We start from the raw sequence: 27,107 nt of genomic DNA on the forward strand, positions 1-27,107 counted from the left end.
AACAACTATAATGAGTAAATTCCTGTAAGCATAAAATTTCCTTCCTAAACGAAAGTTTGTTTTACATTCCTGTCATGAAAATGTGAAAGTGAAAGTCGCTCAGTCCGGTCTGACTCTTTGTGACCCCATGGACTGTACCATGGAATTCTCCAGGCCAGAATACTTGAGTGGGTAGCCTTTCCCTTCTCCAGGGGATCTTCCCAGCCCAGAGATCAAATCCAGGTCTCCTGCATTGCAGGCGGATTCTTTACCAAGTGAGCTTTCAGGGAAGCCCTAATACATTTCTATCATGGTAAGATCTAAATCTTTTGTAGTCTGACTGGTAGAACAAAAGTTAAAAGCCAATGTCCCATAAGTAAAGCATAATGTGTTTATTTTTCCTTTCAGTTCAGAACAGTCAATTTCTACTACTGTGTCTGTCACTGGCAATGAGTCTTACATTGGAGAGCTGAAAGGAGGAGTTTGAATGCCCTCCAAGAATGAGATATAATTAAATACAGCTCAGCGAGGTAAGCAACTATGTAATAAAACTAGAGACAGTCGATGTTTTTGAATTTATTAAAATAGTAAATTGCTCAAGGATCCCAAAGCTATGACAGTCAGATCAATTTATTGGAATAAAAACTATGCAAGACTGACAATGGTAAATGTGAGCCAATTCATAGTACACTTGAAGCAAAAAAAGATTAAAAGGACAATGCAAATAGGCTGAACATAAAGTACGACTCCAAATCCTCACTTTCCTTTTTCACAGACAAAAAACTTTTGAAGTATAAGTAAGTGGTAGATATTTTATACCATAAATTGTATAAGGCTGCAGTTCAGTCTCAAATGAATGCCTGAACATTAAACAGGGTTTACATGAATAATGGTAAACAAATGACCTGACTAGAAAGCTATATTAACCAAAAAGATTCACACCCAGGATGAAGTAAAATTCATGAAAAAAGTCAGAAACATAAAAAAGGATTGATATAAATGTCTTACAACAATGAATAAGAAGACATTCAATTGCTTGGAGTAGACAGGGTATCATTAAGGAATGACACAAAACAGATTTAGTAAACTCCTATCCTGCCTAATCTTCTGCATCAAGGAAAAATATAAGACTAGAAAGATGAATGTTAGTAAGTAGACACTGACAGTGACATCCATGATAGAAACAGTGCAAACCAACAGTAAGGGGAAAAAGGTGATAATGATTAATCCATGAATGGTTTTTAGAAAAACTGATTAGTTAATGGAGAAGAGAAATCCTAACACACTACTATGTAAGAAAAAGAATTCCAAATGGATTTAGGAATTAAATATCAAAGAAAAGTAATAAAAGAATCTAGAAGAAAATTTAAGTGAATATTTACATGCTCCCTACGGGAAAAAAATCTCACTATGAGGCTACAATTCCAGAGGAACATTTAGAAAACATTAAGAGCATCTGAATTTAAATACATGTTAGCACAACAAAAAAAGGTGAAAGATAACATTAAGGAAATCACCTTGAAAGTGAAGTAAAAGTGTAGAGAGAAGAAAACCGGGAAAGAAAAGAAAAGAAAAATGTAAGTGAAGTGAAGTCACTCAGTCGTGTCTGACTCTCTGTGACCCAGTGGACTGTAGTCTACCAGGCTCCTCTTTCCAAAGGATTCTCCAGGCAAGGATACTGGAGTGGGTTGCCATTTCCTTCTCCAGGGGATCTTCCCGACCTAGGGATCAAACCCAGGTCTCCCACATTGCAGGCAGATACTCTACCCTCTGAGCCACCAGGGAAGCCCCGAAAAATGTAAGACCGGTACAGAATTCAGGGTCCAAGTAAGAGAAGTTCCAGAAAGAAAGAGCAGATCAGTAGAGGGAAAGAAATTAATGACAAAATAATAAAGAAAATTCCCCAGAATTCAAGGGCCTTGATTTCCACATTAAAAAAAAGCCATCAATTACCAGTTCAACAGATGAAAAAAGGTTCACACCAATACACATCTTTATTGAAATTACAGAGTACCAGGGCAAAAAGAAGATTCTAAAAGCTTCCAGAGAGGAAAAATAAAAACCAACATTAGGTTCACATAAACATACACTCAGGATTTCAGGAATCAGAGTAACTTTGGGTTTCTTCATAGCAGCACTGCAAGCTATAGAACTAGAAAACAAATAAGATTTTGAAGAAAAATGGTTCCAAATGCAGAATTCTACACCCAGTCAAACTAACCCAATCTCTGCCATAAAGTAAAGTACTCACTAATAGTTACAAAAAAGAAAACACACATACATACAATTTTCAATCAAAGATTTGATACTTTAAATAAAGAATGCAAAGATTCTTAAGTAAATACAGAATCCACCCCCTCCAAAATGGACAACACATACATATCTAAAATTCAAAGAGAAAAACAAAAGCAGTGAATAAAAACTTTAAATCTCACTACTAATTTTTAAAATTGAAAATGAAAACAAGATAGTTTCCTCACATACTGCAGTTGGAAATATTTTAAAATTCTAAAACGTAATGTAAAGATACAGTGAGACAAACATTTTCACACAATTATGGGGGAGTAAAAAGTGATGACAATGTTTCTGAAGAGAAAATTTTCAAATTTTATTTAAGAAGTTTAGCTCTAATCTGAGATTTACTTCAAAATAACATTTCTGAGCTGAGGACTGGAGAGTGGAGGGTACGAAGACATAGCCCAGCTAGGGAATGATAGTTGCTGAGGCTAAGGGATGAATCAATCAGGTTTATTATACTATCCATCCATTCTTAATTATGCTTGAAATTTTAAAAAATAAAACAATAAAAATCTCCTAATCTAGGAGTCTCATCACATAAATGTATTTTTTTTTAAATCAGAAATTCAATAAAATGTAGGAGACAAGATTTCCCCCCAATATACATACAACATTATGTCTAAATCAGCTTAAAAGAAAAAAGCAAAACAAAACAAAATTTCATATTATTAAAACACCATACAATATGGAAAACATATGCCAGAAAAAAATACTATAAATAGAATTTGTTGTTATAACCACAAAGAAAAAGGACAAAGAGAAACAGGAAACTCTGTTTTCCTGTTATAGAAGAATTGAAGACAGGCAATAGTTACCTACAAAATTTAAAGGGCTAACATGTAAAAGACAAACTAGGTTTTTCATGTAATTCCAAGGTTCAAATTGAAAGGCATATTTGAGTTTAATATGGAAAAGAAGTTTTAAGAGAAATTTTTAGAGAATAGAGTGGGATGCCTTAGAAGGCAGTAAGTTTTCTGTAACCAGAGGTGCTCAATAAGAGAATGATAACCATCTATTGAGAAGTTGTTTAAGGTATATATATTTATATATTCAAATATTAAAAAGAAGAATAATAGAAGAAATTGCCAGGACTACTATTTAAAATATAAAACATAGCTTCAATTAATCAAAATGTAAGCAAATATCTGTGCAGAAAAGAGTTAACATAGCAGGCTTGAGCATATAATCCTTAAAAAGCCACCTTGCAAAGTTAGGCTTTGGGTAGAGTCTCAGAAAGTGGATTTTGGGAAGGTTCCTACCATTCTTTATTGATATAAATGTCCCTAAACTGTTTGTACAGACAGTTGCAATGCTAATGCTGTGCCTAAGCTGAGTGAGTGAGTGAAAGTTGCTCAGTCATGTCCAACTCTTTGTGACCCCACGGACTACACAGTCCACGGAATTCTCCAGACCAGAATACCGGAGTGGGTAGCCATTCCCTTCTCCAGGGGATCTTCCCACCCAGGGATTGAACCCAGGTCTCTCTCATTGCAAGCGAATTCTTAACCAGCTGAGCCATCAGGGAAGCTCGTGCCTGAGCTGACCAGCTCCCAATAAAACCCTTGGGCAGAGTCTCTAATGCTCTTCCATATTAGACAACACTCCACATGTGCTGTCATGATTCCATGCTGGAGGAATTAAGCACATTCTGTGCAACTCCACTAGGAGAGGATTTTTGGAAACTTGTGCCCAGTTTCCTCTGGACTTCACCCAATGAACCTTTTCCTTTGCTGATTTTGCTTTTACCCTTTAGCTGTAATAAATCATAGTTGTATTTGGAACTAGATAATGAGTCCTGTGAGTCCTTAAAGCAAATCAACAAACCAGAGCATAGTCTTGGAGACTCCTGACCCAGAAGCATTTCATATTCTGCCTTAAAAGAACCTAGCATTGAAGAAAACACAAATGTTATGTAGAATTTTTTAAAACAGCAACTTCTAGAGTATTTCTCAATCAATAACAACAGTAAATTCTCCCCTGAGTTATATACCTAACAGTCAAAAACACCTGAGGGACACTGCACTGGGGGCTGTGTCAAGCTTTAGCAACAGAGCTGCGAAAAGACAGACCCTGCTCTCAAGTAGTTTATAGTTTATTCAAGGAACTCACAATTAAAACTTCCATCATTACTTACTGAATAAGCCAAACTTAACTCTGAGGGTTAAAAGCATAGAAAATAATTTCTATAGACAGAAATGAAGATATAAGAACAAGAAAACAACAATTCAAACTTTGATAATTGCAATATACTGAATAGTATGGGCTTCCCAGGTGGCAAGTTGAATTAGTGGTTGAATCCGCCTGCCAATGCAAGAGATGTAAGAGACACGTTCAATTCTTGGGTCAGGAAGATCCCCTAGAGAAGGGCACAGCAACCACTTCAGTATTCTTGCCTGGAGAATCTTAAGGACAGAGGAGCCTGGCAGGCTACAGTCCATGGAGTTGTAAAGGGTTGGACATGACTGAAGCAACTTAGCATGCACGCATGCTTTTTTCCGAGGAAAGGAGAAATTCTAGCACTGGGCTGCCCAATGCTATAGCCACTTTCCACATACAGCTACTTAACTTTGAAATTAATGAAAATTAAATAAGATTAAAACTCTGGTCTTTTAGTCACATTAGCCAAATTTCAAGTGCACAAAAGTCACAAGTGGCTAGTGACTACCATATTGGAAAACACAGATTACAGAACAACAGAACAATTTCATCACTGCAGAAACTTCTGTGTTGAACAGTGGTATCATAAAAGGCTGAAGTGCCCAAGAATTCCTCAGATGTTTGCTACCACATTATCTGTAATGGCAGCAATAACAACAACAACAATAATAGGAACAACTTAAATATCTATCAATACAGAAACAATGACATACATTAAACTGTTGATACCCTGTAGAACATCAGCAACCTTCAAACACCATAAATTAGATCTGTACAAACTAGCCCAGAAAGGTGACTATATTGTATTAATGAGAGAAAGACACAAACCGCAAAGGAATATATAGTATAACGCGATGGCTTTGCGTTCATATATGCGAATGTATTGTAGGTGGTTCAGAGGGAAGAAAGTGCCTTAAGACAAATGTATTTGTTTATGACTACTTGGACATACTACTATATTGTCTGGATACATACTACGATTATATATTACAAGAATATTACTTCAGTAAAATATTTTTACTTTATTTATGTTAATAAATGTAATTTAAATAGTAATGTTGTTTTACTAAATTTCTTTTCAGCACTCTTTCAGTATGTGATGGGACTGAATTTGCATTAAATGACCAGAAGCTATAGGACCAGTACGTAGAATAGTAGGAAGTAGACGTGGGAGCATTAGAACCCAGCAAAGGCTCAGTGGAGGAATGAAACAGACTGCAGACTTTCTGCCCAAAGAAGATGGATCCTGTCCGGGAACAAAATCTGATTATGCTTCTCCCCTGCTTTCTTGCTGAACTTAGTTTTCAAGACAATCTAGTCCTTCTGGCTTACTGAAGCTTGTATGTGTTCAATCTTTATCAAAACGATAGTTCAACTACTCATGTACTAACCACGAAAAATAGGGGCTTCCCAGGTGGCACTAGTGGTAAAGAACCCACCTGCCAATGCAAGAGACAAAATCTCTTGAGTCAGGAAGATCCCCTGGAGGAGGGCATGGCAATCCTCTCCAGTATTCCTGCCTGGAGAATCCCATGGACAGAGGAGACTGGCATGCTGCAGTCCATGGGGTCACAAAGAATCAGACATGACTGAAGTGACTTAGCACACACACACAACCATGAAAAATGTCTAAAAGGATAACAGAGTAACTGTTTGCCCTTTTCTAGGCAAAGAATACCCTAGGCCCTGTTTGTCACTCTAGCTTTGTAAACACATTTCAGTATATTTTGGGTAACAGTTATTCATTCTCAAGACTGCTGCCTATCGTAGTCTGTGAACGCCTTATAAGTAACTACTCTGTTCCTATTCTTTTTGAATTTACCCAAGACCACACATACAGCAAATACTCAGTAAATAAGAGCTGAATTAAACTCAAGGCTGACCTAAGAAGGAAGAAAAATTAACATACTGTTTGAGACTGACTACTTCCACCCCAAGAAGATCTGCCTGACACTCTATCGCCCTCTTAGTACCTCTCTGAAAAGCCCATTTTAAGAATTATTGTTCTTAACCATTTCAGGTTTCTATTCCACTGCAGAGACTGTGAGGCTATTTTAGCCAAGAAGATCAATAAGAAGAGTATTCTAAATCCTTGGTATACTTATATCAAAGAAATGAACACTAGGATTTTTTTTTTTACTGTACATGTGTACTATTCAATCCAGTAGCTGCTAACCACATGTGGCTAAGGAGCCCTTAAAGGTAATGAGTGTGAACTGAGATGTGCTGAAGGGTAAAATACACACCAGATTTGGAAAGTTTCATGCCAAAGATGTATATGAATATGTTGATTATATACTGAAATAATATTTCAGATATATTGAGGTAAATAAAAAATATTTTAACTTAATGTAACCTATTTATTTTCGCTTTTTAAAAAACGTAGCTACCAGAAAATTTAAATCTGTATATGTGCCTCATATACCTCTGTTGAGCAGCACTATTCTCTATTTCCTGTATGCATCTAAACGCAGTTTAAAACACACACACACACACACACACACACACACGTGCACACACAAGAACACTTAAAACAGTTAACGTCCCTCTTTACATGTACTTGGGGGATAAAGAATGACAATAGGTCTCAGATATGCAAGGAACATGTCTATCTTGCTAAATAGCCCAGCACTGCACCTAGAACATAAGGCAGCAGATAAATAATTGTAAAATAAAGAAGCTATAAAAATCAACCACAATTTTAATCACATATAACTTCTGTTGAGCACTGACTATAAATCAGGTATTATATATTGGATTATCTCATTTAACCCACCTGAAGAATTTAATGAAGTGGGCTCTTCTATTATTCTCATTTTAGAGATTAGAGAACACAAGTATATGCAGGTTTATAATGAATCTACAATATTATAAGAAACAAAACAATACATATATTCTATATAAGATATTCAATAAAACTCTAAGGAATAAATATTTATTGAGTGCTTTCTATCACATGATTCTAGGAGCTATGACATTAAGAGAAACACAGGTTAATTCAGTCAAAATATAAGTGGTTATAGGCTATAAATCTCACTATGATTATCAATATTCTACAACAAAATATTAATAAGCCTGAATAATTATCTGGTAACACAAAATTCTTACAAATTCAGGCAATCCCTTGAAATTCACTGTAAAACACAGCATTTATATGGCACTTCACAATGTTTTTTCATAACTCATAACTATTATAACACTTCTTAGAGGCAGGTATTGTTAGAGATTGGATAGGATCTTACAAATACTTAGATTCATTATCTGATCCATTATCAGGTTTTAATTCATGTTCTATGAATTAAATTTAATTTAATTAACATGAATTTAATTCATGTTCTATGACAGTAGTCTTATGATTACTGTCCAGGAATTTTCTGGTAGGGTGACAGGGAGTTTTAGACAAGTCACCTACAAAATTAATTCTGGATTCCAGATTCCTATCATCTTCAGAAATAATGGCCTTGGGCTGAGCAAGGCATGAAGACAATGTTAATTAAAAACTTTCTATGAGGCTTAAAGAGGCCAGTACCAACAAATTTATCACTTTGTTGGGAGGAAAGCATTCAAATTTAAAAGAGCCTTCATATAGAATAATTTAATAAGCATCGATCAAAACATTCATCCTTACTGAGCTCCTTTTTGAAAATGTACTTATTAGGGCAGAAATCTTGACCACCTTGAAAAAATAAGCAATATTCAATGCCCACTAAATGGTCAACTTAATTTTTAATGTTTAAATGGCATGGCAAGAATGGTTCAGGTACTTGTAAATGTTAAATGTCTGGGTATGTCTTCACTGGCTTTTGAACAGTTTCAAAGAGCAGACATGAGGATTCATTAGCTCTTAGCACATATGAACCTGCTCCAAAGGCAGCCATGAGAGTTGCCTAGCAACAGTGCATTTTGCATCTCTCATCATCCCCCAAGATGCTGCAGCAGCAGCAGCAGCAGCTAGGTCAAGCCTCTCATTAGCAACCTGAAAAGGCATTTTTATCTCCCATTTTACAAAATTATTTTTATTTTCAGGTAAAGCTCATGTATCTATGTATTATTCTTACTGACAATATAGTCTCTTCCCTCTTCCTTCTTACCAACCCCCATTTCAACAGATATGTTTTAATGAACCCAACAAAATATCTGTAACAAAAGCAGGCACTGAGAAATCCAACAGAATTTATATGCCTATTCACAGACTCTAATAGTTCCATATCTTTGGGGCAATAAACGAAGCTTCAGAAGAAGAAAGGATGACACTGCAGTCAAATAACGAGAAGAAAAAAGTCAGTTTTTTTACTTCAAAATTAACAAAAAAATCTACCCAAATTATTTGCAAAGCTATTGATAGTTAGTCTTATTTCTTTCTCATCCTCACAAAAACTATTTGCAACCATATAGCAAAAGAGCAAAAAGGCAGAAGATTCCAGAGTGGTACTAAACTATAACAAATGGATTGACAGTTTATAATGAATGCAATCTATTGGAAAGGTACTCTGGTGCCCAATTTAATAACTGTGTTATAAAGCATCAACTCAGATCAATAGCTATTCATTCACTTCTAAAAATATTTCCTAAAATTAATGCTCAGCATGGTTGCCACACAGAGCTAAAATATATACTCACATAATGTTTTATATACAAAGACTTTAAAAAAGATAAACAAAATAATCCCATAGACTTTTCATTTTATGTATTTTAAAGTGCTTAATCCAGATTTTGACATAAACCACATACATCCTAGTCTCTGAACTTGTACGCTATCATGAATTTCCCTATGGAAAATATTACAGAATGTGCATGACATGTTACAAAAGATAAACTGTGGGGCTAATAGACTTAGATTAAGAATGGTGTAATAAGGAACATTTAAAAGCAACTGCCATCACACCAAATCAAAATGAGTACATTTTAAAAGTGATCTGAAAGGAACAATGTGATTTCCTCCCCCTGAGGCCCCTCCACCTGCCCCCAACCTGTTTTTTTTTTTTTTTACAAACACCAAAAAATGAATCTTTAGGAGGATCTCCCAGAAGGGTGTCGTTTACCACTAAAATATTTCATTCCAGCAGTTGAAAGACCATAAAAGGGTGAATGTCCTCCAGAGTCTCTAATAACAGTAATAGATCTTGTGTTACTATTCACAAGTGACCTCTCAGTCAGGCGATTTAATTTTTCCCCCTGCAGCATGGTTGGTTTCCCACACAGTGTAATAACAGTTTTTGCACAACAAGACAATTCATCTGATTAGAAGGACTATATTAAGTCTTTCATGAACAGCATGTGTCATTACAGCTTCAGCTAGGGTTTGATTTAAGATGACCTAATATATACATGCATGATTCTTCGTTTTTCTGCTGTTTTAAAAAGGATTCCTGACTTTCTTCAGCAATCTTACAGACCATTGCCTGAACCCTTCCCTGGTTTCAAAAACTAATTAAGAACTCATCAAATTGCTCAGTGAGCACTCTAAGTCAGGTACTAAGAATTTACCAGGAAACAGAAATGTGTATAAGGCTTCTCCTTTCTACATGGACCAAATGAAATTCTACTAATATCTCAAAAAACAAACCAAAAAAAAAAACCATGAAAAGGGACAGAATGAGCATAACTGGTTATTGCAATTACTTTTCTGTTTCACAACATTTCAACAATGCACTGTTAATTATAAAGACAATATGGCATTACCATGAAAAACTTCAGATAAAGTGAATTCTGAAACTCCATTGTAAACCTCAGCAAAGCACAAAAAATTTAAAATCGGAAACCAGAGGAAAAGGTGTGAAATGAAACAACCATCTGGCAATTTCTACGATAATAAACAGTTCAGCATCATTCAATGCCCACAGACGCCTAAACCGAAGAATGTCCATACATTTCTTACTGCCTTGCTGATGAGACTGAGAAGCTTAAATCCAGAATCTCTGCAGCAAAGGGCTATAGTGACAGTTGGAAGAATTCTTAGAGTCCCTCAACCTTACTACCTTTAATTTAGGCTAATATTCTTGGCTTCCCCCTCCCATCTCTGGATCTGGGCAGCCTTCTCTGAGTAGTAGCATCAGCACTCCTTTGCTACAAGGCTAGTAGTGTCCTTACACCTCCCCTGCTCAAAAAGATTCTTCTACTGCTCCATGGTCAGCAGCCCAAACCTGTAAGATTAAGTTCTATTTAGACTTTTGATGCAGGTAAGATCCTCTCTTCCAGCTTGATTGTTCCACTCCATCAGGAATTCTGCTTCTTTGAGCAGAGGTCTGTATGTCCCATGAGTGCCAAGTTGCTTCGGTCGTGTCTGACTCTTTGCCACCCTATGAACTGTAGCCCATCAGGCTCTTATATCCATAGGATTCTCCAGGCAAGAATACCGGAGTGGATTGTCATGCCCTCCTCCAAGGGATCTTCCCAACTCAGGGATCGAACCCACATCTCCTGTGGCTTCTGCATTGCAGGTGAATTCTTTTACTGCTAAACCACCAGGGAAGTCCATATGCTCCTTAAGCAAACTCTAAAATGAGCTGAAACAATTCCACTATACTTCCCTTGCCCCTGCTGCCCACATTTTATCCATAGGAAACACTAACATATCTTTTGCTTTGAATAAATTCTAGGCACACAAGTCAATTCCTGCATGCTGGTACTCTTTCTTTTGTCTCCACTATCACAGCAGCCAGCCAGCCCATCACTTCCCATTAGATTTGGGTGGGAAGGTAGTCATCAACTCATCGCATGTGTCTGTCCACCCCAGCTACAAGGGGTCCACGTCAAGCTGGATGGGGGGTATGGAGTTTCATTGCAATCTCTGTCACCAGGCTTGAGATAAGGGGCTGGCCCTTGTAGGACTCAGCAGACTCCAGCAACTTTCGCCAAGAATCCTCCCCCTTTTCTTCACCTAACCTTTCATTTCCTAACTTCTAGAACCTTGATATGAGTAACAGGTTAAAAATTGTAATAGTACTCCAGCCTTGAGTTTTATTCCTACTACTCTTCAAATTCTAGAGGGTATTCTGTATTAAAACTTACTTTGGTATCTCAAGGTCCCTACTGAAAATTCTAACATTCTGTTGTATAACTTTATCTCCTCTATGTCTCATTATTTCAATACTTTAGATAAATTCTCATCTCCAGCTTGACTGCAAGGCTCTTCAGGATCTTCTTTCCAAATAACTGTCCACTACCACTCCAGGATCAATTTTCCTCACCCTATATATCCTAGTTTAATATGGTACAGTTAATACTTGCAGTCTTGTTACCCCACTGTCGCCTGCCACAGATCTGTGTCTTTGCATATGCTCTCCCATCCTGCCAGAACACCTTTCCAGTCCCCCACATCAGGGAAACCCATGGACCTCTTCCTATATGTTCCAGAGACATTTATCTACCTACACAATGGCAATCACCACCTTGTACTGAAAAGTAATTTTTAATACCTCTGGCAACAGACTGGGATCTATGATTCCTGGAAACTAAGACTGTGTCCTTTCATCTTAGTATCACCTGAACTTGCCATGTGGAGGGTATGTAATATATACATGTTGAATGATTAAACCAATGGCTTGAAAATGCTTGATAAATAAAATGGGACCTAATAAAAGCAAGATATCTACAGTATTTCAAGCTAAATGATAATTCCATGATAATTCCACTTAGTGCAGATCAAGTTGCAGCATTAAAGCTTGAATACAATTTGACAACTAAATACACATAAGTACCGTAAAATGCCACCAGTATAATTATCACTAATAACTCAGACTAAGAGAAACAATGAAGGTAGACAAGACTGGATTAGAGAAAAATGTTAAGGAAATAAAATTCGATTACTGTCACGTATATACTCTAACAAACTAATTAGCCAAGTGTTGCCAAGTACCAGTCCCTGCTGATGGGTCTTAATGAATAGCTAATTTGATCATTTTAAACTGGCACATTCATTGTACTAATGCAAATGAGCAAGCTCAAACTGCCTAAAAACAATAACATCAACATCAGCTTATGTTTTAACTCAGCCTATATAAAATTACCCTGAACACTAAATTAATAGGATTTCATTTAATAAGATTTTACTGTAATCTAACCTAAACCCTGTCCCTGGACTCCACACTGTTTCCTCAATTAGTCTGGAAAACACATGCAAATATTGGAAAAGAGTTTATTGTTTCTAGGATGGTGGGCATATACATCTAATACATTTGTGTATTAATTCAATGAGGCAACAAAACAAGGGTCAAACACAGCAATTGGGCAAGGTTACTAGGAGGCAAAACAAGGGAGGCACAGGTTCTCTTGAGGAATTCCTTTTATGAAGTCCAAATCTAATTGTGATTCACTGAAAATTTCCTTTGACGATAACTATAGGACATTTCAGGATGGTTAACTTGTCCTTATTTATCTTTAACGCTGTTTGTGAGATGACAAGTTCAGGTTACATATTTTTTTGTATGTTGGCTTTCTTTAGATTGAGAAAAGAAATACACAAATTCTCTTAAATGCAGATGTCATCCACTACCACAAGAGTGTTCATAAACTAGAGTGGCAAGACACGTGGTCTCCAAAAGTCCAATCAATATACCAGAAGCCTGACATGTAGAAATGATCCCACTTCTTAACTATCTGTCTGGCTCCACTGAATATGTAACCACATCTAACCCATTTGAAGTAAACTGACTTTAGAATGCCCAATTTCAGTATATCAACTACTCTAACCCATTTGAAGTAAACTGACTTTATTTTTTTTTTTTTTTTTTTTTTTTTTAAATTTTATTTTATTTTTAAACTTTACATAACTGTATTAGATTTGCCAAATATCAAAATGAATCCGCCACAAACTGACTTTAGAATGCCCAATTTCAGTATATCAACTACTCTAACCCATTTGAAGTAAACTGACTTTAGAATGCCCAATTTCAGTATATCAACTACTCTAAAAACTTGCCAAGACGTCCACTGTGTTGTCTATTATGAAAAGCTCATAACTGTCACTAGTATGGTAGAACCCCAGTATGCTGAAAAGACAAAGGAATAGCGTTAAGTCTCAAGACTTCCAGTGGCGGAGCTCACATAGTTGTTTAACTTTACTAATTTTGAAGTAAACTTTTCCCACTAAACCCAGCAAATCATGGCCCATCATCTCAATTACAGCTATCAGAGAGTAGCTATAATTGTGATGAAGTATCAACGGCTTTCTTTCACTTCCCAACAAGAATACTAAATCTAAAGTAGAAAGGTACTGCTAATGAACCTATGGTTCACCACATAAAAAACTCCAGTACCTCCAAAAACTTATTTATTCCCACCTTTTGCCCAACAGGAGCACTCAAAAAGGATCACATGAGTGTCGTATATAAAAAGTAGCACTTCATTTGTAATGGAAACAGGCAATAAGACTCTTTAAGTTAATTTCAAAGATGTTTGTTTCACTTGGACTTGTTCAGCAACAGCTCATGAATCACCTATTCCAGGTATCCTATTATGACTTAGCCACTGCTTTCTGGGCCTTTACAACACTGTAGGCTTCTCTGCATCATAGCATGTATCACAGAATATTCTAACTGTATACTGTCCATCTTCCCTATGTACTGTGAATCCACCAAAAATTATCTTTGTATCCCAAGTTCCAATTAAACTGTGTGCCCCAAAGAGCTTCTTCATGACTACTTACTAAATGATTCTTTAATGCCCTTTCAAGCTCTCAAATGAACAGCATATCTTATTAAACCTTTTAAATACTTCAAACTTAAAAGTTAAGGTGTGACTTTTCTCAACATTTTGTAAAAGTTAGTTTTCAAAATAAAGGGAATACAACAACTTACATTTTTGTTCACTAAAAGGTCATTTCTCTAAAGAAGTCATACAGATGGCCAGTAGGCACATGAAGGGCTGACTACTGAAAGGCCTAAGAATAAATGGTAGGAGTTGCCTCCTGACAGCTTCACCCTGAGGTGTCTGGCCACAATACAAGTAGGCAGGAGACCAATACCTTCTTCTTCCCCCTGCCCTCTGACTAAATAAGAAAAAATATATTCTGGCAGTGGTGGACTTCATGTACTTCCCCCTTTAGAAGAATTCCGCATGCCTGTTATGAAATTCAAAGTTACCACAAAATCTGTTACCCTCTGAGTCCTTCGCCAACACCAGAAGCCCATTCCAAGCAGGTTTAAAGCAGAATACAAAGCTACTGCTAACTAATAGTCAACTCGGAGCAGAAAGACTCCGCTGTTACAAATGCAGTTCTAGGCCCCATGTTCATCAAATTCCACCCACATCCTTTCTGTTACTCACTGTTCAGTGACACAACGAGACAAATGGCTTTTGTTTCAGTCTATTAGTAAGCCAGTGAGTGTCACAGTGACATAGGGTTAAACTGAAAAATCACAACAATTCTATCAGTGAGAATTTTAAGCAATTCATACTCCGTAGTCTTCTTAGAAGACACTCAGCCTACTATGAGCACTCAGGAACTCAGGAAAGGTAAGAAATTGGCACAGGACTGCTTTCCTGAATATAAACTCTAGGCTTCATGCAAAAAAAAAAAACTGAAAAATATTTAAAAATTTAAATGCCAGTTAAAAACATTTCATTCTACAGATATCTATGTGGGGTTTATAAAGACTAAATAAACATATTGCCACAGGATGGAGTAGATACTTGACCTTGTATTTTCATCTGTGTTTCTCTTTGTCTAATTGTCTCATGCTGACAGGCTCATCCCAATTTTGCTCTAGGCATAATCGATACCAAGGCTACAAGGGAATAGTAGTACAGCATTTCTTATCTGGAAAGCTCTTTATTAAAAGTACTGTACACTCTGGCTTCTTTTTGCTGGTGTGAAGAACACAGGAAGCAGGCTGACTTCAGAGGGGCAGCAATTCATAGAACTCGGTGACAACAGAACAGAATGCAATGTGTCCAAAGACTCTTTGTGCAAGTTCCTTTATAGAATATATTTTCTCCTTTTCTCACAGCAGTAACTTACAGACCATTAAATTTCACACATTTCCTATTCATTTTCCATGTTAAAATATGGCTAGTGACCCAGAGTAGAACCATCACAGGATTCTGCCCTGAAAGTCAACTTTTTACTATTTGATAATCTATGACTTCTAAAAGACCAGCACATCCTGGGCCATGAACCTGCCCTCATAAGTGATTTAAATGGCTCAAGCATGGGTACGCTGTCAAAACAACAACAAAAAAAGCCCTGAAAACATTACAAAGGATAAAATAAAATTATCAAAGGTTGTAATTGTTTCATCAAGACCTTTAGACTTAACAATCAAAAGGTAAAAAGAAAGCAAAAGTCCTAAGAGTTGTAAATGCAAGCAAAACCAAAATAAGAAAGAAACAAACAAACCAAAAAAACACAACTCTATCCCCACTTACAAACAAGAGAAAAGCATGCAAGTAGCAAGGGTTTGAAAGAGGCATTGGGTTTCACAAAAAAATTGTTAAGTTCCTCAGTGAAGGAAGGTAAGGAGGAGATCTTTGGTTCTTTAAAGCCAAAGTTTATAAATTTTTCTTCTTTGGCATATTTCATTTTATAAACAAGTTAAAAAGAAATTATTATGCCCTACATGTAGCAGTTGGAGTTCTTCCACTGAAGGTGAAACACTAAGCTACTGTACGATTTTACTTTAAACCATCTCAGCCTATCTAAAAGTTATTCATCTTCATGATTAATGCTCCATTCAGATGTCTTAAGTATTTAGTCTTGCCATAAATGCTTAACAATATAAGTAGAAACATAGAAAGAAAACACATTTTCTCACGTTTTAAAACTGCTAGCAAGCAGCCTGGATTCCAAAAGAGAATATAATCTATTGTCAGGTGTTCTCTTTACATCTATTTATTAAGACATACTATTGAGTATCTAATAACCTATAGGAGGCTTTTGTTGAATCACACATCTATGTAAAAAGTAGCTTCTTCCAACACTTCTATATTCTTTAGGATGTAATGCTTTGGGTAGAGAAATCTCAATTCCAATAGTTACAGGGAAGCTGTATTGTACTGTATAGTAAAAAATATAACTAATATAATAACTATTATATATTTCATATATTATATCACTACATAATAATTATAACAAATATTATACTAATTAGCCAATGATACAGTTAATATAATTTAACTAAGCTAATAGACATTAGAGAAGGTTTTAAGAGGTGAGCAATATCCCTTTCTTCTCAAGGGGCCAGAGAAGTATTGTGAGAAATTGGGGGTGAGGGTGAACCCCAGGCAGACACAGAGAGAGAGAAGTTTATTTGAAGCTGCCAGAAGGAATATGGGTGGGTATTACTGGAAATCAACATCAGTCAGAGTTGGCAAAGAAATAAACATAAAATTCAAAATGGGAAGGAGAGTTAGGAAGAGAGGAAGAAAAGGCCTGAAACCCCCTCTCATCTCTCTCCCCACCCTATCCCTCTGGTTTGTCCCAGAGCACCAGCTTTGGGAGCCCAGCTTCAAGCATCAAACTTGCACTGGCCATCTAGTTTACATATGGTAATGTACATGTTTCAATGCTATTCTCTCAAGTCATCCCACCCTCCATCAAGTATGATTAAGAGGCACACAGTACAGATCACTGGTCAGAACAGCCATCATCAAAAAATCTATAAAGAAATAAATGTTGAAGAGGCTGTGGAGAAAAGGAAGCCGCCCATTGTTTGGGGAAAATGTAAACTGGTACAGCCACTATGCAGAGCAGTATGGAGGCTCCTTAAAAAACTAAAAATAGAGCTACCATATGATCCAGCAATCCCACTACTGGGCATATGCCCTGAGAAAACCACAATTCAAAAAAGACACATTATCCCAATGTTTGCTGCAGCACTATTTACAAAAGTCAGGACATGAAGCTAGTGGAAAGCTGCTATATAACACAGGGAGCCCAACCTGGCCCTCTGTGACAACCTAGAGGGGCAGGATGGGATGGGGCGGGGCTTGGAGGGAGGCTCAAGAGGGAGGGGATATTTATGTATATAGTTATGACTGATTCACAATGTTGTATGGCAGAAACCAACGTAACACTGTAATTATACTCTAAAAAAATATTATGATCAACACACTTATTGAAATAATCTATAATAAGACAAGCAATTAAAAAAATGTGCTATTATCAATTCTATTTGAGACTGTACTGGAGTCCTAGTCAGTGTAGTTAAAAAAATAAAATAAACAATTTTTAAAAGATGCATGCACCCTAATGTTCACTGAAGTACCATTTACAATATAGAGGACATAGGAGTGACTTTAATGTCCATCAACAGAAGAACAGATAAAGAAGATGTGGTTCATATATACAATGGAATATTAGTCAGCTGCAAAAAAAAAAAAAAAGAATGAAATACTTCATTTGCAGCAACATGTATGGACCTGCTGCTGCTGCTAAGTCGCGTTAGTCGTGTCCGACTCTGTGCGACCCCATGGACTGCAGCCCACCAGGCTCCCCCGTCCATGGGATTCTCCAGGCAAGAGTATCGGAGTGGGCTGCCATTGCCTTCTCCGATGTATGGACCTAGAGATTGTCATATTGAGTGAAGCAAGTCAGACAGAGAAAGAAAAATATCACAAGATACTGCTTATATGTGAAATTAAAAAAAAAAAAGGATACAAATGAACTCATCTACAAAACAGAAATAGAGTTACAGATATAGAAAATAAACATGTTTACTGTGGGTAAGGGTGCTGTGCTTAGTCACTCAGTTGTGTCTGACTCCTTGCGATCCCATGGACTATAGCCTGCCAGGCTCCTCTGTCCATGGGGATTCTCCAGGCAAGAATACTCGAGTGTGTTGCCATGCCCTCCTCCAGGGGATCGTCCCAACCCAGGGATCGAACTCAGGTCTCCTGCATTGCAGGTGGATTCTTTACCATCAGAGCCACCAGGGAAGCCCGTAGAAGTAGGATGATAAATTGGAAGATTGGAATTGGCATATGCACATTACTATATATAAAGTAGATAACTAATAATAAGGACCTACTGTATAGCACAGGGAACTCTACTGAATACTCCCTAAGGAGTATTTTCCTAAAAAAAAAAAAATCTAAAAAAGAGTGGATATATATAAAAGATTCATTTTGCTCTACACTGAAACATAATATTGTAAATCAACTATACCCCAATAAATTTTTTTTAAATACTATAAAATTAAAGTTCATAAAATGTCCCCATTTAGGCCTAGGGTCCACATCATCTCTTGATTAGAGATTGTGTTTATATTCACACCACTGATTTCAAACTAGATATGACCAGATCTGGACAAATCACAGAGGCAGGAAATAGCTTTCTGAAGAAGAAAGAATAAGGCCAACTGGACATTACTGTTTATGAGCCATGAAGCCATATGTTTCAATTGTCATTCGGGCATCTCTTAGGGCAGACTGAATGATTTACATCAAATTGTGGCGAAACAAAATTACTCACAGTACCAGAAAGGCAGGAACTGTTACAGAAACATAACCAAAAAGTACATGAATCTATCAACTGCAATTTCCAGAAAAAACACTAATTTTAGGAATTAGATGGCATTCCCATATATTATAAGCACAGGCTATGATATGAAAATCTTCCTCTAAACTAAATCAATGTGTTTAAAACTTTCAAGACCTCCATGGGAATTCACACAGAATGCTTATTCTTGGATCTTTCCCCAGAACACTCTAAGCTATTCCTTCCAAGAATATAAAAGGCACTTAATTTTTACTGAGCACCACCTGGCCTGAGCTTATATCTTCTGCAAATTAAGTCTCATGATGTCTGGGTAAGAGAACTATATGGATTATTAGTAACTGCTGACAGCATTTCTAGACATGGGGGGAAAACATTTCTTACTCTTTTTTTCAAGTGTTGATTTATTGCCGTGGCCTCAAGTAACTATCTAGTTATTTTAACACCATCATCTGTATCCAGTTAACTAAAATGGTACTCAAAAGGCCAAGTTTCCTTCAGACCATCTAGCTCCATTAGACTTCCACAGCCCTAAATGTATTAAACCCAATGGAAAATGCATGCCACAGGGGACCCAGGTGAGGAGGGATGGAGGATGAAAACTCAGGGGGGAAGGTGATCCATCAATGTGCATGATAAGAATAATAATCACTTTTTTATAGATGACCAGTGCAAGTTCGATGCATGAAGCAGGGGACTCAAAGCCCGTGCTCTGGGACAATCCAGAGAGATGAGGTTGGGAAGGATGTGGGAAGGGGGTTCAGGATGGGGGGACACATGTGCACCTGTGGCTGATTCATGTTGATATATGGTAAAAACCATCACAATATTGTAAAGTAATTATCCTCCAATTAAAATAAATTAATTTAAAAATAAAATAAAATCATTAGGTGACTAATTAATAAGGAACTATGAGAATCAGGCTTATAGAATGTGAATGCACTGATCAATCTTAACATTACCAAAAGTGAGACAATCCAGATATGATATTAAATGAACACTTGATTTTCAACAAAGATGTGAACACTTGATTTTCAACAAAAGGTAACTCAATGGAAAAAAAGATAGTCTTTTCAACAACTGCTGCTGAAATCATTGAATACCCATGCATAAAACAAATAACTTTTTGGACTGATTCAAACAGAAATGTTCTATTTGATTATGGTGGTGATTATGTGATTGTGTATAACTGTCAGAACTCACCAAACTGTAATTTTAAAAAGTGAATTTAATGTATGTAAATTTTTCCTTAATAAATCTAAGTTTAAAAAATTACAGTTTTAAAAAGGTATTTTTCTCATCATTATTAACTCCAAAATTATTAGTTGATATTAATAATTTCCATTGATAAGTACTATCAAAAATAATTTCTATTAGTCTCTTATAATAAATAATAACCATCATACCAAACATACTTCAAACCTGGCATATCTTTCAAACTTTTCAAAGATTTTCTTTCACAAGATTTTACAGTAGGATTCCTACAATAAATTATGGTGTTACACAAACACAATACTTAGATAAGCATACTGCATGCCAGTAAACTCTACATAGAGGTTATCCTTTCTCCAGGGGAGCTCCTGACCAAGAGGTCAAATCCAGGTCTCCTGCATTGCAGGCAGATTCTCTACCATCTGAGCCACCAAGAAAGCCCATATAGAGGTAGAAGATAGCCTTTAAATTCCTACTTTTACCTACCTATTAACTTAGCATCTGCTTACTAGTAGGCTAAGACTTTTCTTTAGTATTTATCTACTCCCCCATGAATTTGAGCCAATGATTGCTAAAATACAACACTATCTTTTTATAAAGTAAGAAAGGTCAAACACACATGAAACAAGAATACATGTCATGTAGTCATGTCAACTTGATGAAAAAAATAGTAAATACTCCTCCAATAAGAGATCGTGACCCTAACGCATCTATTTGAATCTACTTCAAGGAGTTATTCACAATTAGAGAACTTGCTTTTTCTTTTTCATTCTTTTTGTGTGTGGGGGGGAGGGTAATTGCTTTACAGTATTTGTGGTTTTCTGTCATATATCAACAAGAATCAGCCTTAGGTACACCCATGCTTTTTCAAAATACTCATTCTTATCCTTTTGGCTGCTTTTCCTTCTATTTAAAGGCCAGAGAAATGATACGATATGGCTACTTCATAATGAAAAGTGAAGAAAAGAACATGATCTCCTACTTCTAGTCTTCTTTTATACTTTTCAAAAGACTTTAACTCCACTTGTAAATTCTTATTAATTAATTACATCGCCTTTGCTGCTGCATGAATTTGGGTAACTATATTTAAACATTTTACCTCACCAAATGAATTTGGGTAACTATATTTAAACATTTTACCTCACCAATCACCTTAACAAGCAAAATTACACTTTTTTTTTTCTCATTTCTTTCAAAACTTCTGAGAAATTATCAACAGAAGCATTATATTTACTTTAATTTATATTAATAGCACTGCTTATTAAAGGACATTTATTGAATAAATAAATGAACCTGGATGGTCACTCCAGTGCTTCCTAACCATTTCCATTTCATGGCACACATGAAAAATATTTAAAAGAATACTGGATCACACTAAAACTTCAAAGACTAAATGTATTCCTGAGTATCAATACACATATTGATATGACATATGTTTTATACCAGTGGCAAACACAGGTCAGGTAACCTACTGAATGACTTCCTCAGATCATCTCCAGGCATATACTTTCCTAAAGAGATTACCAAACAAGGTGTCACAGTGAAAAAAGCATCCAGTAGAACCAGGATTGTTACGGAAGGTGAAGGGATAGAGAAAGTAGGAAGCAGGCTGAAATGACTCGCATTACTCATACACCATAAGACAAAGGTGCTTTGAGTACATTATGGATCCACTTGCAGAATCAGACCAGAAAAGGTCTAGTCAGAGAGAAAACTTCTGTTACAAATCAGCAGTTGTTTACTTGACAAAAGGGAATTAGTGCAACAAGTTGGGGACAAAAAAGAATTCCCCATGCACTAATTTCACATCTTAAAGAAACACACTTATCCCACCTTTACTATCAAATTGTGTTCCAAAAGGAACATATAACTTTCCTTAAAGAGATGGACTTTTTCTATACCATGCTTAAAACGGAATACAAGCACAGGCACTAAGATAAAGAAGACAATAAAAACACTATACCTACTTGGTTATGAAATCCTTCCCTTCATAGGAAATACATTTTAGACACTCTACCCAATGGAAAAAAATTACAGATGCCTATGCTAAATATATGGTTCATTAAAAGGGGGAGGAGGGACTTTATTAATAATGTCTGACGTCTTTATTATACTCCAAGAACTGTACAGATAGAAAAAATGACTTGTCTTCACATCCCAGCATGTTGATCAGTACTATATATAGCAAGGACCCAGTATTTTTTTTGCTTATTAAATGACTGAATAAAAATAGGATTAAATTCCAAGAAGTTAAAAAGAGATTAATGCCTATTATATAGGCACATTTATTCTGAATTAATTAATTTTTCCACCTTAAAAGATTGATATTAGAACCAAGGGCCATGCATCTTGGAATAGGGTGCAAGAGTTAATGAAAATGTTAAAAAAAATTAGCAAATCCACCAATAACAAAAACAGCAGATAGCATCCTGTGTAGATTCTCACTTGAAGTGCTTTCATTAAAGAAAATATTCGCATCATTAAATATACATCAACTCAGAGGAAGGAGGGGAAAAAATTGGAAAAATAAAGATAGCAAAGAAAAAAGAAGCCTGTACTTTAAAACTGATAAAAATCATCCACAAAGAAAGAATAATCTTCGATTCCAACGTCAAGCTTTTCCCTCATTACTGTTCTATTATTTTCTTGCTTTACCTGAGAGGAATCGGCTTGGGCTAATTCTGTAGTGACCTTCAGTATCTGGTGAAGATTTCGTCCCTTATCTTCAACAAGGAGGTAAGCCAGCAGAAGAAACACATGAGCAGGGATCACTGTGGTTATAGGGAGCAATGACTCCACGGAAGCCAACCAGTCACTTGCCGCAGACTCTTCTCTCATTACTTCAAGGATCCTCCAGGCTGTAAATATTGAACCATACATGCTGGTTATGGGGAACGCAAGCTTGTAGGAGAGCTGAAAAATAAACACACAAAGAAGTATGAATAAATGAGATAAATCTGTCAGAAATATATTTCTGACATTCATTCATTCTTTATATTTCAAGAAATAGAAGAAATCGATCCTTCCAACAAAATGAATACAAAATTTTCAATTCCTGACCCAAACCTCTCTGCATATATCTGAGCTAACAGGATTACACAAAAAGAAAAGAGTTGCCAGATGGAAACCCTAGAACAGTTTTATTAAAAATTTTCCTCATGTTTACCATTCGCTCCCTGTTGGGGCTTCCCAGGCAGTGCTAGTGGTAAAGAACCTGCCTGCCAATGCAGGAAATGCAACAGACACAGGTTCAATCCCTGGGTTGGGAAGATTCCCTGGAGTAGGAAATGACAACCCATTCCAGTGTTCTTGCCTGGAAAATTCCATGGGCAGAAGAGCTTGGTGGGCTACAGTCCATGGGGCCGCAAAGACTTGGACACAACTGAGTGAGCAAGCAAGGCAGAGAAAAAAAAGGGGGCTGAGCTCAATATACAAAATCCAGAGGCAACAGAATTTGGAAAAAGCCATTACTATGTAAGAGGTATTTACCAGTGAGAATGGATATAGAAAAAACAACAGCAACAACACTGTATTTGCCCATCCCCAAGCCCCAGTAAGAGGCAACTTGGGGCAGATGGCAGATTTGGACTGAGGACAATTCATTTTTGTAATAGTATGTTGATAGGAACAGAGCTGGTTCAGCTGGAGTCTGGAAATTCATTAATAGTTTGTGGATAACTCCTGCAAGCAGCAGCAGCCTGACAGCTCTAAATCGAAATGATACCCAAAGAAGACATTATGCTTAAGTCAATCTGAGCAATGGCTCCTCGTGGAAGTCAAGTGGTACAGTCAGGGTCAGAGACTGGATAGAATTCTGCCATTGTGAGTGGTGTGCCCAAACACCCCAGAAGAAGCCACAGACACTAAAGAGGAATTAGATATTGCATGCTCAAAAAATAATTCATTTAGAGTGTGACGAGACAAATTAGAAATCTCTAGAGTATCACTGTCCAATTATTAGAGACTCACTTACATGGATAAGGGTAACAACTGAAAGGATGAGAAGTAAAAGTTAAGCCTTATAAAACTTTTTAATAATAGCTTTATTGAGATATAATTCACATATCATTAAATCCAGGCTTTTAAAGTTAATAACTCAGAGGATTTTAGTAATTCATAAAGTTGTATAACCATCGTCACCAGCTAAATTTAGAACATTTTTCTTCACCCCAAAAGGCAACTCCATGCCCATTAAAGTGTAAGTCACTAAGTCATGTCTGCCTGTGACCCCATGGACTGTAGACACCAGGCTCCTCTGTCCATCGGATTCTCCAGACAAGAATACTGGAGTGAGTTGCCATTTCCTTCTCCAATGTCCATTAAAAGTCCTTCTTTATTCCCTCTGATCCCCAAGCCCTGGCAACCATTAATCTTTTATTTTGGCTATTTCATATAATAGGAACCACACAATATGTGGTCTTTAGTAACTAGCTTCTTTTATTTCACATAAAATAAAACTTTTTCAAGGTTCATCCATGTTCTGGTTGACTGGTATCTATCAATGCTTCGTTTCTTTTCATTATCAAATAATATCCCACTGTATGGGTATATATTTTGTTTATCCATTCATCAATTAATGGACATTGGGTTTTTTCCCACTTTTTGGCTATGACAAATAATGTTGCTATGAATATTACTGTAAAAGTTTTTGTGAGGACATAGCTGTTCAGTTATTTCAAGTATATGCTTAAGAATGAAGATCACTTTTATCTGAAAATAAATGCCATTATAAAAACATATGAGGAAGCTTTATCTTTTCTGATATGGAAAGACCTCACACAGGAAAATACAAGATACATACAGTGCGCCTGAAATGCTGAGATTATTTTAAAGAGAAGCATAGGGACTATATATTTGTATTTGCATAAATATGTACAAACACACACACACACATTTGGAGTATGATAAGACAAATCAGCTTCTTCAGTGTTACTGGTTGTGGGATAGACTTGGATTACTGTGATATTGAATGGTTTGCCTTGGAAACGAACAGAGATCATTCTGTCGTTTTTGAGATTGCATCCAAGTACTGCATTTTGGACTCTTTCATTGACCATGATGGCTACTCCATTTCTTCTAAGGGATTTCTGCCCGCAGTAGTAGATATAATGGTCATGAGTTAAATTCACCCATTCCAGTCCATTTCAGTTCCCTGATTCCTACAATGTCGATGTTCACATTCACAAGAATACACAGAAGAACTGTACAAAAAAGATCTTCATGACCCAGATAATCACGATGGTGTGATCACTCACCTAGAGACAGACATCCTGGAATGTGAAGTCAAGTGGGCCTTAGAAAACATCACTATGAACAAAGCTAGTGGAGGTGATGGAATTCCAGTTGAGCTATTCCAAATCCTGAAAGATGATGCTGTAAAAGTGCTGCACTCAATATGCCAGCAAATTTGGAAAACTCAGCAGTGGCCACAGGACTGGAAAAGATCAGTTTTCATTCCAATCCCAAAGAAAGGCAATGTCAAAGAATGCTCAAACTACCGCACAATTGCACTCATCTCACATGCTAGTAATGTAATGCTCAAAAGTCTCCAAGCCAGGCTTCAGCAATATGTGAACTGTGCACTTCCAGATGTTCAAGCGGGTTTTAGAAAAGGCAGAGGAACCAGAGATCAAATTGCCAACATCCACTGGATCATGGAAAAAGCAAGAGAGTTCCAGAAAAACATCTATTTCTGCTTTATTGACTATGCTAAAGCTTTTGACTGTGTGGATCACAATAAGCTGTGGAAAATTCTGAAAGAGATGGGAATCCCAGACCACCTGACCTGCCTCTTGAGAAACCTATATGCAGGTCAGGAAGCAACAGTTAGAACTGGACATGGAACAACAGACTGGTTGCAAATAGGAAAAGGAGTACGTCAAGGCTGTGTATTGTCACATATACAGCCTGCTTATTTAACTTATATGCAGAGTACATCATGAGAAATGCTGGGCTGGAAGAAGCATAAGCTGGAATCAAGATTGCTGGGAGAAATATTAATAACCTCAGATATGCAGATGACACCACCCTTATGGCAGAAAGTGAAGAGGAACTAAAAAACCTCTTGATGAAAGTGAAAGAGAAGAGTGAAAAAGTTAGCTTAAAGCTCAACATTCAGAAAACTAAGATCATGGCAAATAGTCCCATCACTTCATTGGAAATAGATGGGGAAACAGTGGAAACAGTGTCAGACTTTATTTTTCGGAGCTCCAAAATCACTGCAGATGGTGACTGCAGCCATGAAATTAAAAGACGCTTACTCCTTGGAAGGAAAGTTATGACCAACCTACATAGCATATTCAAAAGCAGAGACATTATTTTAAGGTCCGTCTAGTCAAGGCTATGGTTTTTCCAGTGGTCACGTATGGATGTGAGTTGGACTGTGAAGAAGGCTGAGCGCTGAAGAATTGATGCTTTTGAACTGTGGTGTTGGAGAAGACTCTTGAGAGTCCCTTGGACTGCAAAGAGATCCAACCAGGCCATTCTAAAGGAGGTCAGCCCTGGGTGTTCTTTGGAAGGACTGATGCTGAATCTGAAACTCCAATACTTTGGCCACCTCATGTGAAGAGTTGACTCATTGGAAAAGACTCTGATGCTGGGAGGGATTGGGGGCAGGAGGAGAAGGGGATGACAGAGGATGAGATGGCTGGATGGCATCACTGATTCAATGGACGTGAGTTTGAGTGAACTCCGGGAGTTGTTGATAGACAGGGAGGCCTGGTGTGCTGCAATTCATGGGGTCGCAAAGAGTCGGACACGACTGAGTGACTGAACTGAAGACAAATCAGAAATCTCTAGAGTATAACTATCCTGTTATTAAAGACTCACAGGGACTTGCACACACACACAAAAGTATTTAGACAAACATAAGAAATTAATAACTACTAATCTTCATCTTCATTTTGAGAGTGTGGAAATTGGACAATCAGAATCAAAGGTGAGAAAGAGACTGCTCATTGTATACCATTTATGATTCTTGAACCATTTCAATGTATTAAAAATACTTTATTTATTATAGTCCTGTCTC

The 27,107-nt window shown here is 36.8% G+C and overlaps 1 protein-coding gene across 4 annotated transcripts in view; it reads right to left on the bottom strand.

The window, feature by feature from the left end:
- Window positions 1-27,107, bottom strand: part of FOCAD (focadhesin) — a 305,178-nt gene that overhangs the window by 172,948 nt on the left and 105,123 nt on the right. For 3 of the 4 annotated variants that reach the window (XM_055577935.1, XM_055577936.1, XM_055577933.1), the window contains one exon: window positions 22,736-22,938. In XM_055577935.1, coding sequence (XP_055433910.1) covers window positions 22,736-22,938 — 203 coding nt within the window. Of the gene's footprint in view, window positions 1-22,735; window positions 22,994-27,107 lie in introns of all 4 variants that reach the window. The other variant, XM_055577934.1, reaches the window with a different exon arrangement.

Source organism: Bubalus kerabau, chromosome 4, assembly GCF_029407905.1.
Source record: "Bubalus kerabau isolate K-KA32 ecotype Philippines breed swamp buffalo chromosome 4, PCC_UOA_SB_1v2, whole genome shotgun sequence".
NCBI classification, from domain to species: domain Eukaryota; kingdom Metazoa; phylum Chordata; class Mammalia; order Artiodactyla; family Bovidae; genus Bubalus; species Bubalus kerabau.